This window comes from Pollachius pollachius (genome assembly GCF_949987615.1).
Source record: "Pollachius pollachius genome assembly, chromosome: 2".
Lineage (NCBI taxonomy): Eukaryota > Metazoa > Chordata > Actinopteri > Gadiformes > Gadidae > Pollachius > Pollachius pollachius.
The window spans coordinates 52,763,087-52,775,632 of NC_136935.1; the positions used below are offsets into that span (position 1 = coordinate 52,763,087).

General features: G+C 55.3%; 1 protein-coding gene across 4 annotated transcripts in view; it reads left to right on the forward strand.

Moving 5' to 3' along the window:
• Positions 1-12,546, forward strand: part of tsc2 (TSC complex subunit 2) — a 38,242-nt gene that overhangs the window by 12,259 nt on the left and 13,437 nt on the right. For 3 of the 4 annotated variants that reach the window (XM_079730681.1, XM_079730682.1, XM_079730684.1), the window contains 12 exons: positions 57-179; positions 2,025-2,131; positions 2,557-2,758; positions 2,872-2,994; positions 4,944-5,078; positions 5,252-5,441; positions 6,175-6,268; positions 6,612-6,714; positions 7,091-7,185; positions 9,348-9,488; positions 11,832-11,993; positions 12,355-12,513. In XM_079730681.1, the coding sequence (XP_079586807.1) occupies positions 57-179; positions 2,025-2,131; positions 2,557-2,758; positions 2,872-2,994; positions 4,944-5,078; positions 5,252-5,441; positions 6,175-6,268; positions 6,612-6,714; positions 7,091-7,185; positions 9,348-9,488; positions 11,832-11,993; positions 12,355-12,513 (1,634 nt within the window). The remainder of the gene's footprint in view (positions 1-56; positions 180-2,024; positions 2,132-2,556; positions 2,759-2,871; positions 2,995-4,943; positions 5,079-5,251; positions 5,442-6,174; positions 6,269-6,611; positions 6,715-7,090; positions 7,186-9,347; positions 9,489-11,831; positions 11,994-12,354; positions 12,514-12,546) is intronic. The other variant, XM_079730683.1, reaches the window with a different exon arrangement.

A 12,546-nucleotide genomic window follows, 5' to 3' on the forward strand; every position in this document is an offset into this window, starting at 1 on the left:
AGAGATCCCACCTTCCCGCTAGAAGAGCTTTCCCTGAGTCTTTGTCCCCCCCCCAGAGTAAGCTGTACAGCCTGCCGGCGAGCCACGCCAGCCGCGTCTATGAGCTCCTCATCAGCCACCTGCAGCTGCACTACAAGAGCAAGGCCTGCTCGGCCGTGGCCTCCAGCGTCCGCCTGCAGGTACCGGCACCCCTCTCTCTGCAGGCCGCAGTATAACATGTTAGTTTGTTGTCCCGCCCTCTCTCTGCAGGCCGCAGTATAACATGTTAGTGTGTTGTCCCGCCCTCTCTCTGCAGGCCGCAGTATAACATGTTAGTGTGTTGTCCCGCCCTCTCTCTGCAGGCCGCAGTATAACATGTTAGTGTGTTGTCCCGCCTTCTCTGCAGTATAACATGGTAGCCGTGTTGTCCCGCCCACTCTCTTCAGGCCGCAGTATAACATGTTAGCCGTGTTGTCCCGCCCTCTCTGCAGTATAACATGGTAGCCGTGTTGTCCCGCCCTCTCTGCAGTATAACATGTTAGCCGTGTTGTCCCGCCCTCTCTGCAGTATAACATGTTAGCCTTCTTGTCCCACCCTCTCTGCAGTATAACATGTTAGCCTTCTTGTCCCACCCTCTCTGCAGTATAACATGTTAGCCGTGTTGTCCCGCCCTCTCTGCAGTATAACATGTTAGCCGTGTTGTCCCGCCCTCTCTGCAGTATAACATGTTAGCGGTGTTGTCCCGCCCTCTCTGCAGTATAACATGTTAGCCGTGTTGTCCCGCCCTCTCTGCAGTATAACATGGTAGCCGTGTTGTCCCGCCCTCTCTGCAGTATAACATGGTAGCCGTGTTGTCCCGCCCTCTCTGCAGTATAACATGGTAGCCGTGTTGTCCCGCCCTCTCTGCAGTATAACATGGTAGCCGTGTTGTCTCGCCCTCTCTGCAGTATAACATGTTAGCCGTGTTGTCCCGGCCTCTCTGCAGTATAACATGGTAGCCCTGTTGTCCCGCCCTCTCTGCAGTATAACATGTTAGCCTTCTTGTCCCGCCCTCTCTGCAGTATAACATGTTAGCCGTGTTGTCCCGCCCTCTCTGCAGTATAACATGGTAGCCGTGTTGTCCCGCCCTCTCTGCAGTATAACATGGTAGCCGTGTTGTCCCGCCCTCTCTGCAGTATAACATGGTAGCCGTGTTGTCCCGCCCTCTCTGCAGTATAACATGGTAGCCGTGTTGTCCCGCCCTCTCTGCAGTATAACATGGTAGCCGTGTTGTCCCGCCCTCTCTGCAGTATAACATGGTAGCCGTGTTGTCCCGCCCTCTCTGCAGTATAACATGGTAGCCGTGTTGTCCCGCCCTCTCTGCAGTATAACATGGTAGCCGTGTTGTCCCGCCCTCTCTGCAGTATAACATGGTAGCCGTGTTGTCCCGCCCTCTCTGCAGTATAACATGTTAGCCGTGTTGTCCCGCCCTCTCTGCAGTATAACATGGTAGCCCTGTTGTCCCGCCCTCTCTGCAGTATAACATGTTAGCCTTCTTGTCCCGCCCTCTCTGCAGTATAACATGTTAGCCGTGTTGTCCCGCCCTCTCTGCAGTATAACATGGTAGCCGTGTTGTCCCGCCCTCTCTGCAGTATAACATGGTAGCCGTGTTGTCCCGCCCTCTCTGCAGTATAACATGGTAGCCGTGTTGTCCCGCCCTCTCTGCAGTATAACATGGTAGCCGTGTTGTCCCGCCCTCTCTGCAGTATAACATGGTAGCCGTGTTGTCCCGCCCTCTCTGCAGTATAACATGGTAGCCGTGTTGTCCCGCCCTCTCTGCAGTATAACATGGTAGCCGTGTTGTCCCGCCCTCTCTGCAGTATAACATGGTAGCCGTGTTGTCCCGCCCTCTCTGCAGTATAACATGGTAGCCGTGTTGTCCCGCCCTCTCTGCAGTATAACATGGTAGCCGTGTTGTCCCGCCCTCTCTGCAGTATAACATGGTAGCCGTGTTGTCCCGCCCTCTCTGCAGTATAACATGGTAGCCGTGTTGTCCCGCCCTCCAGGTGTTTGACTTCTTCCTGATGATGCGAGCAGACTCCCTCCACCGCCTCGGCGTCTCCAACAAGGAGGGAGCCCTGAGGTTCAGCCCCTACTGCTACTGTGACATGGGGTGAGACACACACACCATGACTCAAGGCTGGAGTCAAGGACTCCAGGCTGGGTCCATGACTCCAGGCTGTGGGTCCATGACTCCAGGCTGGGTCCATGACTCCAGGCTGGGTCCATGACTCCAGGCTGCTGGGTCCATGACTCCAGGCTGTGGGTCCATGACTCCAGGCTGGGTCCATGACTCCAGGCTGTGGGTCCATGACTCCAGGCTGTGGGTCCATGACTCCAGGCTGGGTCCATGACTCCAGGCTGTGGGTCCATGACTCCAGGCTGGGTCCATGACTCCAGGCTGGGTCCATGACTCCAGGCTGTGGGTCCATGACTCCAGGCTGGTCCATGACTCCAGGCTGGGTCCATGACTCCAGGCTGGGTCCATGACTCCAGGCTGGGTCCTTGACTCCAGGCTGAACTGTGTTGTTCTCTCAGGGAGCCAGAGAAGCGCGGTGGGGGGGGCGTGGAGAAGAAGACGACCGGCTCCGCCTCTCCTCCCGCCGGGGCCCCGCCTCCCACCGGCCAGGCCACCTCCTCCTGCTCCTCCTCCTCCGCCGCCTCCTCCTCCTCCTCCATCCGCACCGCCTTCCTGCCCTACGCCCCCGCCTTCAGCGCCCTGTTGCAGGCCCTCAAGATGGTAGACACACACACACACACACACACACACACACACACACACACACACACACACACACACACACACACACACACACCCCGTCCATTCACCCCTGGGGTTGGGCTGTGCTGCAGGAGACAGACTGGAAGGTGCTGAAGCTGATCCTGGACCAGCTTCCTCGGACGCTGCAGTACAAGGTGCTGCTGCTGACCTCGCCCTGCAGCCTGGACCAGCTCTGCTCCCAGCTCTGCTCCATGGTAGGCCCCTGCTCCGTGGTAGGCCCCTGCTCCGTGGTAGGGCCCTGCTCCGTGGTAGGCCCCTGCTCCGTGGTAGGGCCCTGCTCCGTGGTAGGCCCCTGCTCCGTGGTAGGCCCCTGCGCCGGTCCACCCTGCTGCCTGGTGACTGTAGGCTGGTATCTTGCTCTGAGTTCCTCTCAGGTGACTGTAGGCTGGTATCTTGCTCTGAGTTCCTCTCAGGTGACTGTAGGCTGGTATCTTGCTCTGAGTTCCTCTCAGGTGACTGTAGGCTGGTACATGGCTCTGAGTTCCTCTCAGGTGACTGTAGGCTGGTACCTGGCTCTGAGTTCCTCTCAAGTGACTGTAGGCTGGTATCTTGCTCTGAGTTCCTCTCAGGTGACTGTAGGCTGGTATCTTGCTCTGAGTTCCTCTCAGGTGACTGTAGGCTGGTATCTTGCTCTGAGTTCCTCTCAGGTGACTGTAGGCTGGTACCTGGCTCTGAGTTCCTCTCAGGTGACTGTAGGCTGGTACCTGGCTCTGAGTTCCTCTCAGGTGACTGTAGGCTGGTATCTTGCTCTGAGTTCCTCTCAGGTGACTGTAGGCTGGTACCTGGCTCTGAGTTCCTCTCAGGTGACTGTAGGCTGGTATCTTGCTCTGAGTTCCTCTCAGGTGACTGTAGGCTGGTACCTGGCTCTGAGTTCCTCTCAGGTGACTGTAGGCTGGTATCTTGCTCTGAGTTCCTCTCAGGTGACTGTAGGCTGGTACCTGGCTCTGAGTTCCTCTCAGGTGACTGTAGGCTGGTACCTGGCTCTGAGTTCCTCTCAGGTGACTGTAGGCTGGTATCTGGCTCTGAGTTCCTCTCAGGTGACTGTAGGCTGGTATCTTGCTCTGAGTTCCTCTCAGGTGACTGTAGGCTGGTACCTGGCTCTGAGTTCCTCTCAGGTGACTGTAGGCTGGTACCTGGCTCTGAGTTCCTCTCAGGTGACTGTAGGCTGGTATCTTGCTCTGAGTTCCTCTCAGGTGACTGTAGGCTGGTACCTGGCTCTGAGTTCCTCTCAGGTGACTGTAGGCTGGTACCTGGCTCTGAGTTCCTCTCAGGTGACTGTACGCTGGTGTGTGGCTCTGAGTTCCTCTCAGGTGACTGTAGGCTGGTACCTGGCTCTGAGTTCCTCTCAGGTGACTGTAGGCTGGTACCTGGCTCTGAGTTCCACTCAGGTGACTGTAGGCTGGTACCTGGCTCTGAGTTCCTCTCAGGTGACTGTAGGCTGGTACCTGGCTCTGAGTTCCTCTCAGGTGACTGTAGGCTGGTACCTGGCTCTGAGTTCCTCTCAGGTGACTGTAGGCTGGTACCTGGCTCTGAGTTCCTCTCAGGTGACTGTAGGCTGGTACCTGGCTCTGAGTTCCTCTCAGGTGACTGTACGCTGGTGTGTGGCTCTGAGTTCCTCTCAGGTGACTGTAGGCTGGTACCTGGCTCTGAGTTCCTCTCAGGTGACTGTAGGCTGGTACCTGGCTCTGAGTTCCACTCAGGTGACTGTAGGCTGGTACCTGGCTCTGAGTTCCTCTCAGGTGACTGTAGGCTGGTACCTGGCTCTGAGTTCCTCTCAGGTGACTGTAGGCTGGTATCTTGCTCTGAGTTCCTCTCAGGTGACTGTAGGCTGGTACCTGGCTCTGAGTTCCTCTCAGGTGACTGTAGGCTGGTACCTGGCTCTGAGTTCCTCTCAGGTGACTGTAGGCTGGTACCTGGCTCTGAGTTCCTCTCAGGTGACTGTAGGCTGGTACCTGGCTCTGAGTTCCTCTCAGGTGACTGTAGGCTGGTACCTGGCTCTGAGTTCCTCTCAGGTGACTGTAGGCTGGTACCTGGCTCTGAGTTCCTCTCAGGTGACTGTAGGCTGGTACCTGGCTCTGAGTTCCTCTCAGGTGACTGTAGGCTGGTACCTGGCTCTGACTTCCTCTCTAACCCTAACCCTCAGGTGACCTTGGGTCTGACCTCGGAGCGTCTGAAGAAAACCCCGGATGGCTTCTCCCGGACGGACGTCCAGCTGGCCGTGGTGCCGGTGCTGACGGCCATCACGTCCTACCACAACTACCTGGAGCAGCCCCGACAGGTAGGCCACACCCCCGACATTTAGACCACACCCCCTCTACCACAACCAGCTGGAGCAGCCCCCCTCTACCACAACCAGCTGGAGCAGCCCCCTACCCCTCTTCCACACCTACCTGGGGCAGACAGGTGGACCCCATGCTAGTCCTGCTGGTCATGTGCTGGTCTCCCCTGCAGAGGGAGCTGGTCCAGTGCCTGGAGACGGGCCTCATCTACCGCTGTGCCAAGCAGTGCGTGGTTGCCCTGACGATGTGCACCGTGGAGATGCCCGACATCATGATCAAGCTCCTCCCAGCTCTCATCGTCAAGCTCACCCACATCTCAGCCACCGTCGCCATGGCCTCTCCCATGCTGGAGTTCCTCTCCAGTGAGACCCTCACCTCACATTGAGTATCACCCCTTCCTCTAGTAGTCTGGGTCCAGCCTTTGTAAACGGTGTCTGAGTGTTCCTGTTGTCTGGTGTTCCTCTGAGTGTTCCTGTTGTCTGGTGTTCCTCTGAGTGTTCCTGTTGTCTGGTGTTCCTCTGAGTGTTCCTGTTGTCTGATGTTCTCTGGTGTTCCTCTGAGTATTCCTGTTGTCTGATGTTCTCTGGTGTTCCTCTGAGTATTCCTGTTGTCTGATGTTCTCTGGTGTTCCTCTGAGTGTTCCTGTTCTCTGGTGTTCCTCTGAGTGTTCCTGTAGTCTGGTGTCTTGAGTGTTCCTGTTGTCTGGTGTCTGAGTGTTCCGGTTTTCTGGTGTTCCTCTGAGTGTTCTCTGGTGTTCCTCTGAGTGTTCCGGTTCTCTGGTGTTCCTCTGAATGTTCCTGTTCTCTGGTGTTCCTCTGAGGGTTCTCTGTTGTTCCTCTGTGTGACTCTGTTCTCTGTTGTTCCTCTGAGTGACTCTGTTCTCTGTTGTTCCTCTGAGTGACTCTGTTCTCTGTTGTTCCTCTGAGTGACTCTGTTCTGTTGTTCCTCTGTGTGACTCTGTTCTCTATTGTTCCTCTGTGTGACTCTGTTCTCTATTGTTCCTCTGTGTGACTCTGTTCTCTATTGTTCCTCTGTGTGACTCTGTTCTCTGTTGTTCCTCTGAGTGTCTCTGTTCTCTGGTTGCTCTCCTCTCAGCCCTGGTTCGTCTCCCTCACCTCTATGCTAACTTCGTGGCGGAGCAGTACGTCAGTGTGTTCGCCATCTCGCTGCCGTACACCAACCCATCCAAGTGAGTGATGCCCTGCACTGGGACCAGATCTCCTTTATGATGATCTTTTTGAATCAGATGTACATGACTCTAATAAGGATTACAAATATTACAAACAGTACACACAACGTTATACACAATGAATGTTGGAGTCAATAATGGGTCAAAATGGAGATGCAATACCAATAGTTGAATTAGTCATTATTAACGGTAGATTATTAACAGTACAGGTCCATTATTAAGGTAGCTTTTTAATGGTAAATGCTCAACTATGGACATTGGACCCTGGAGACATGTTGGGCTCATGCTGTTCTACACCACTGAGCTGAAAGTGAAATGCGTCTTGTGGTCGTCTTCTCTCCAGGTTCAACCAGTACATCGTGTCCCTGGCCCATCACGTCATCGCCATGTGGTTCATCCGCTGCCGGCTCACCTTCCGCAAGGACTTTGTCCAGTACATCACCAAGGTGTGTGTCAGGGTGCGCGCCTGCTGTGTATTGTGTAGTCTTCGTCCAGTACATCACCAAGGTGTGTGTCAGGGTGCGCGCCTGCTGTGTATTGTGTAGTCTTCGTCCAGTACATCACCAAGGTGTGTGTCAGGGTGCGCGCCTGCTGTGTATTGTGTAGTCTTTGTCCAGTACATCACCAAGGTGTGTGTCAGGGTGCGCGCCTGCTGTGTATTGTGTAGTCTTCGTCCAGTACATCACCAAGGTGTGTGTCAGGGTGCGCGCCTGCTGTGTATTGTGTAGTCTTCGTCCAGTACATCACCAAGGTGTGTGTCAGGGTGTGCGTCTCCTCATGTTCTGTGTTCTAATGCCTCCCCTCCTCTCCTCTCCTCCCCAGGGTCTGCGGTCCAACGCCCTGCTGCCGTTTGACGATGGCCACGAGCACAGCTCCTTCAGAGCTCGCAGCACCAGCCTCAACGAACGCCCCAAAAGGTAACGCACCCCCAGCCATATGTCACTCTGCCAAGAGGTAACGCACCCCCAGCCGTATGCCCCAAAGGGTCTAGATGTAGTCTCCACGCTGGGTGCAGGGGTCTAGATGTAGTCTCCACGCTGGGTGCAGGGGTCTAGATGTAGTCTCCACGCTGGGTGCAGGGGTCTAGATGTAGTCTCCACGCTGGGTGCAGGCAGCACTAGGCTGTGTGTTAGACCGCAGTAGGAGGTGGTTGGTATCGATACCGTGTAGGGGGACTCAGCATGAATGCTACTGTGTGCCACACTCGCTTGGTGGCTGTTCATGTTCTCATCGGCTCATTTTGTTTTTAAAGAGGTTCTCGTGGCCGCACTAAAGGCCCCTCAGAATCGCTGTGTGAAGAGTCAACACGCAGCGGGGTGCGCTCTTATTTTGAAGAGGAAACCTGTAGACACGGCAAAAATTAACAAACTCGAACTTGAACTAGTTTCCAATTCCATAAAATATTAGGGTTAGGTTACCCTAACCCTGATATTTTAGGGTTTGGGTAAGGGTTAGGGTAACCTAACCCAAACCCTAACCCTAAAATATTAGGGTTAGGCTAACACTAACCCTATTCCAGATCAGTAAATTCAAACCCCTCCGACTGTGAGGCCGAGTGTAAAACTCAACACGGGGGCCTCTTCTGGCCCTCCATCTCAGGCTGATGTCCTCTTCTGACCCCCCCCCCCCCCCCCCCCCCCACACTCTGGCTGCTCTGTGTCATCATATCTCTACCCCATCATATCATTCTATGATTTCCCCCCTTGTAAAATCAAAATCTGCACGAATGCCATCCTTGAACCCATCCTCTGAGGTCATAGCTGCCCCCGACCCCCCGACCCCACTGGGGTCCCCCTGAGCCCAAGGGGACCCCAGGGCTCAGGGGGACCCCAGCTCCCCTGAAGCCCCAATGCTAATGAGTGTTAGGTGCTGTAGAGGCTACCCCCCCCTCTGTAGCTGTTCCTGTCCTCATAGGGTTAGGGTTGGTCCCTATGTCCCTAACCCTGTCCTCATAGGGTTAGGGTTGGTCCCTATGTCCCTAACCCTGTCCTCATAGGGTTAGGGTTGGTCCCTATGTCCCTAACCCTGTCCTCATAGGGTTAGGGTTAGTCCCTATGTCCCTAACCCTGTCCTCATAGGGTTAGGGTTAGTCCCTATGTCCCTAACCCTGTCCTCATAGGGTTAGGGTTAGTCCCTATGTCCCTAACCCTGTCCTCATAGGGTTAGGGTTAGTCCCTATGTCCCTAACCCTAACCCTAACTCTTATAGGGTTAGGGTTAGTCCCTATGTCCCTAACCCTAACCCTAACTCTTATAGGGTTAGGGTTAGGGTTAGTCCCTATGTCCCTATGTCCCTAACCCTAAATCTTATAGGGTTAGGGTTAGTCCCTATGTCCCTATGTCCCTAACCCTAACCCTATAAGGGTTAGGGTTAGTCCCTATGTCCCTAACCCTAACCCTAACTCTTATAGGGTTAGGGTTAGGGTTAGTCCCTATGTCCCTAACCCTAACCCTAACTCTTATAGGGTTAGGGTTAGTCCCTATGTCCCTATGTCCCTAACCCTAACTCTTATAGGGTTAGGGTTAGTCCCTATGTCCCTATGTCCCTAACCCTAACTCTTATAGGGTTAGGGTTAGGCCCTATGTCCCTAACCCTAACCCTGTCCTATGCTTTGATGTTCCCCCCCGTTATCCTCTTTCTGTCTTCTTCTCTGATCTTTGTGTTCGCTGCTGTTAATTCTCAACCTTTTGTTTTTCCTTCGTCACTCTTCCTCCTCCTGGGATCTGCGTCGTGGGGGTTGATGGTTTCACGCCGGACCCCTTCCTCCTGCCCCCCCCCCCCCCCCACCTCTGCCCTTTGACCCCTCATGTTCCATGCTTACCCCCCCGCCCGCCCCCCTCCCTGCCTTCGTGATGTGCATACGCTTATCACGTTCGCCGGGTCGTGTGGTTGTCATGGTAACCGGGGTTGTGTCAACACGTCTGCGTACAACATCCCCCGCGTCCCCGTCCCCCCTCACTCAACCCCCACACACAACAACCTCTCACGCCCGTCGCCATGGTACCCGTCGCCACGGTACCCGTCTCCACGGTACCCGTCGCCACGGTACCCGTCTCCACGGTACTCGTCTCCCCTCCAGTCTGCGGGCGGCCAAAGTGGCGCGGGCGGCGGCGGCCGTAGCCAATAGCAGCAGCTCTCCGGTTAAAGAGCTGAGGGACGTCTCGGCCATGGACGCCTTCCGGTCCCGGAGCATCAGCGTGTCGGAGCACGCGGTCCGCAGGTCAGAGCAGAGCATTATGGGTAACGACTGAACCAAAACAACAGCAGCAGCCCAGCGTGCCCTTCCCATGTCTACCGTCTCTCTGGGTTCCTCTGGGCCCTCATGGCGGGGCCCTCCCCGTGTCTGCGGTGGGGGGGTCCGGGTCGTCGGGGGTCTCTCTGTGCATGGTGGGGGGGGGGGGCGGTCCGTGGCCTTGTTTTGTCTTCCTCACGTCGGGAGGTTTGGTTTGATTTCACCGTTTTCTGTTGCATGGTGTTTATGTGTTAGAAACAAAAACTAACTGTGAGATGCGTATGCAATGTTCTGGTGCTTTGTTCTAACAAACTGAACCCTTCCCTTACCCTGGCTACCATCCTGGGTCTGGGGTCTCTGAGCCGGCCATCACACCCCACTCCTCTCCTCCGCTCCTCTCCTCCGCTCCTCTCCTCCGCTCCTCTCCTCAGCTCCTCTCCTCAGCTCCTCTCCTCCGCTCCTCTCCTCAGCTCCTCTCCTCCGCTCCTCTCCTCCGCTCCTCTCCTCCGCTCCTCTCCTCCGCTCCTCTCCTCCACTCCTCTCCTCAGCTCCTCTCCTCTGCTCCTAGCTCACCGGGCCAGCGACACACACTCCCACCAGTCGCTAGACTCCATGAGCAGAACGGTCTCTCCTGTGGGGATATCGTCTCTGACTTCATGAGCAGGACGGTCTCTCCTGTGGGGATATCGTCTCTGACTTCATGAGCAGGACGGTCTCTCCTGTGGGGACTTCGTCTCTGACTTCATGAGCAGGACGGTCTCTCCTGTGGGGATATCGTCTCTGACATCATGAACAGGACGGTCTCTCCTGTGGGGACTTCGTCTCTGACTTCATGAGCAGGACGTTCTCTCCTGTGGGGATATCTTCTCTGACATCATGAGCAGGACGGTCTCTCCTGTGGGGATATCGTCTCTGACATCATGAGCAGGACGGTCTCCCGAGGGGATATCGTCTCTGACTTCATGAGCAGGACGGTCTCGCCTGTGGGGATATCTTCTCAGACATCATGAGCAGGACGGTCTCTCCAGTGGGAATATCTTCTCTGACATCATGAGCAGGACGGTCTCTCCTGTGGGGATATCTTCTCTGACATCATGAGCAGGACGGTCTCTCCTGTGGGGATATCTTCTCTGACATCATGAGCAGGACGGTCTCTCCTGTGGGGATATCTTCTCTGACATCATGAGCAGGACGGTCTCTGCGCTGGTGTTGAGCCCTGATGTGGATGAACTTAACACCAACGCGGTCTACTTCAGCAGACAGTGTGTGTATTGCTATGGGATGTAATCACTGTGGACCCATGATGTGAGTGCAGTTGTCAGATACTTGGGTTCCACACCTGGACACTAGGGGGCAGTGAAGGTTCAGCAGTTTGCTTGCAGTCAGTTCGCAGATGTAATCATTTATCTTTAAAAGTTTGTTTTTTTTTGTAGATACAACTGGTAATATTAGATGAAACCCTATGCTTGATCATGAAGTGGAAGACACCAGTTCACATGAGAGCAGATTTGACCAGAAGCAGATGTTCTTTAACAGAATGGAATCACCTGATGTCGAAGCAATAGCTGCATGTCACATTTAGACCCCCTGGTTCAACAATGGTGCAGAGTTACAATGAATATTCCCCATCTTTGTTTTGATCTGAAAACCTTGCATGTATCGCCTGGGGTCATGTTGGGGTCATGTTGGGGTCATCCTGGGGTCATGTTGGGTCATCCTGGGGTCATGTTGGGGTGGTGATGGACTCGTGGTCCACAGTCACTCTACTGAAGCAGTGCAGGAGTCCACTTGTTTGAAGGTGAAAGATAGCATGCTATGTAGCTGGCCTCCCTCCGCCTGTTCTTACACTGTATGATGGAGTGATAGATTGATGGATGGATACAACTATTAATGTGTAACGTGTTGCCATGGAGACACTGAGCCGCTATGGCCTCTCCTAATAATAGATTTTCCCCCGAGGGAAATCTATTCTGTACTCTCCTGGCCAAACACCGTTAACCCACATGGAGATCGGTGGATCAAGTGGTGTCTCCATGTTGGCGTCAGTGCAGCGATAAGCTGGCCTCAGATCCCTTCCTGCCGGTTCACTTTATATGTTCACAGGACTTCACACACATCAGCCCCAGCAGAGCGGCTGATTGGTGCTTGGAGAGAATCGGAATAATTTCAATCAATATGCAGGTTTCTGTGGAAAACAGTGGCACATACTGAACCCATATCCATGCACACGTGTGTGCATGGATATGGGTTGTGTGTGTGTGTGTGTGTGTGTGTGTGTGAGATGCATGGTGTGTGCGCCCCCTCACCGCTGCTCTCTGGCGCCCCCTGCAGGATGCAGACCTCCACCACCACCAGCAGCCTGGGCTCGGCGGACGAGAACGCGGTGACGCAGGCGGACGAGGGCCTGAAGACGGTCCACCTGGAGCTCACCGAGACGTGTCTGGACATGATGGCTCGATACGTCTTCTCCAACTTCTCCGCCCTCCCTAAGAGGTGGGGTCAGGGCTCCTCTGGGCCGCAGCACTTAAACCCTATTGGTTAGGGTTAGGGTTAACCCTAGACGCCATTGGTTAGCCTGCAGAATGAAGGGAAACACCAAGAACTAACAACGTGGCTCCTCCCCCTGCTCCTCCTCCTCCTCCTCCCCCTGCTCCTCCTCCTCCCCCTGCTCCTCCTCCTCCTCCCCCTGCTCCTCCTCCTCCTCCCCCTGCTGCTCCTCCTCCTCCTCCCCCTGCTCCTCCTCCTCCCCCTGCTCCTCCTCCTCCTCCCCCTGCTGCTCCTCCTCCTCCTCCCCCTGCTCCTCCTCCTCCTCCTACTGCTCCTCCTGCTCCTCCTCCCCTCCCCCCCCCCCCAGGTCTCCCATCGCTGAGTTCCTCCTGGCGGGGGGCCGCAGTATGACCTGGCTGGTGGGGAACAAGCTGGTGACCATCACCACCAGCGGAGGGGTCCGGACCCAGGCCCTGCTGGGGGTGGACATGGCTGAGAGGCTGGGGGGTGGGGGGGAGATGACCAGGTAACACACACACACACACACACACCCACACAC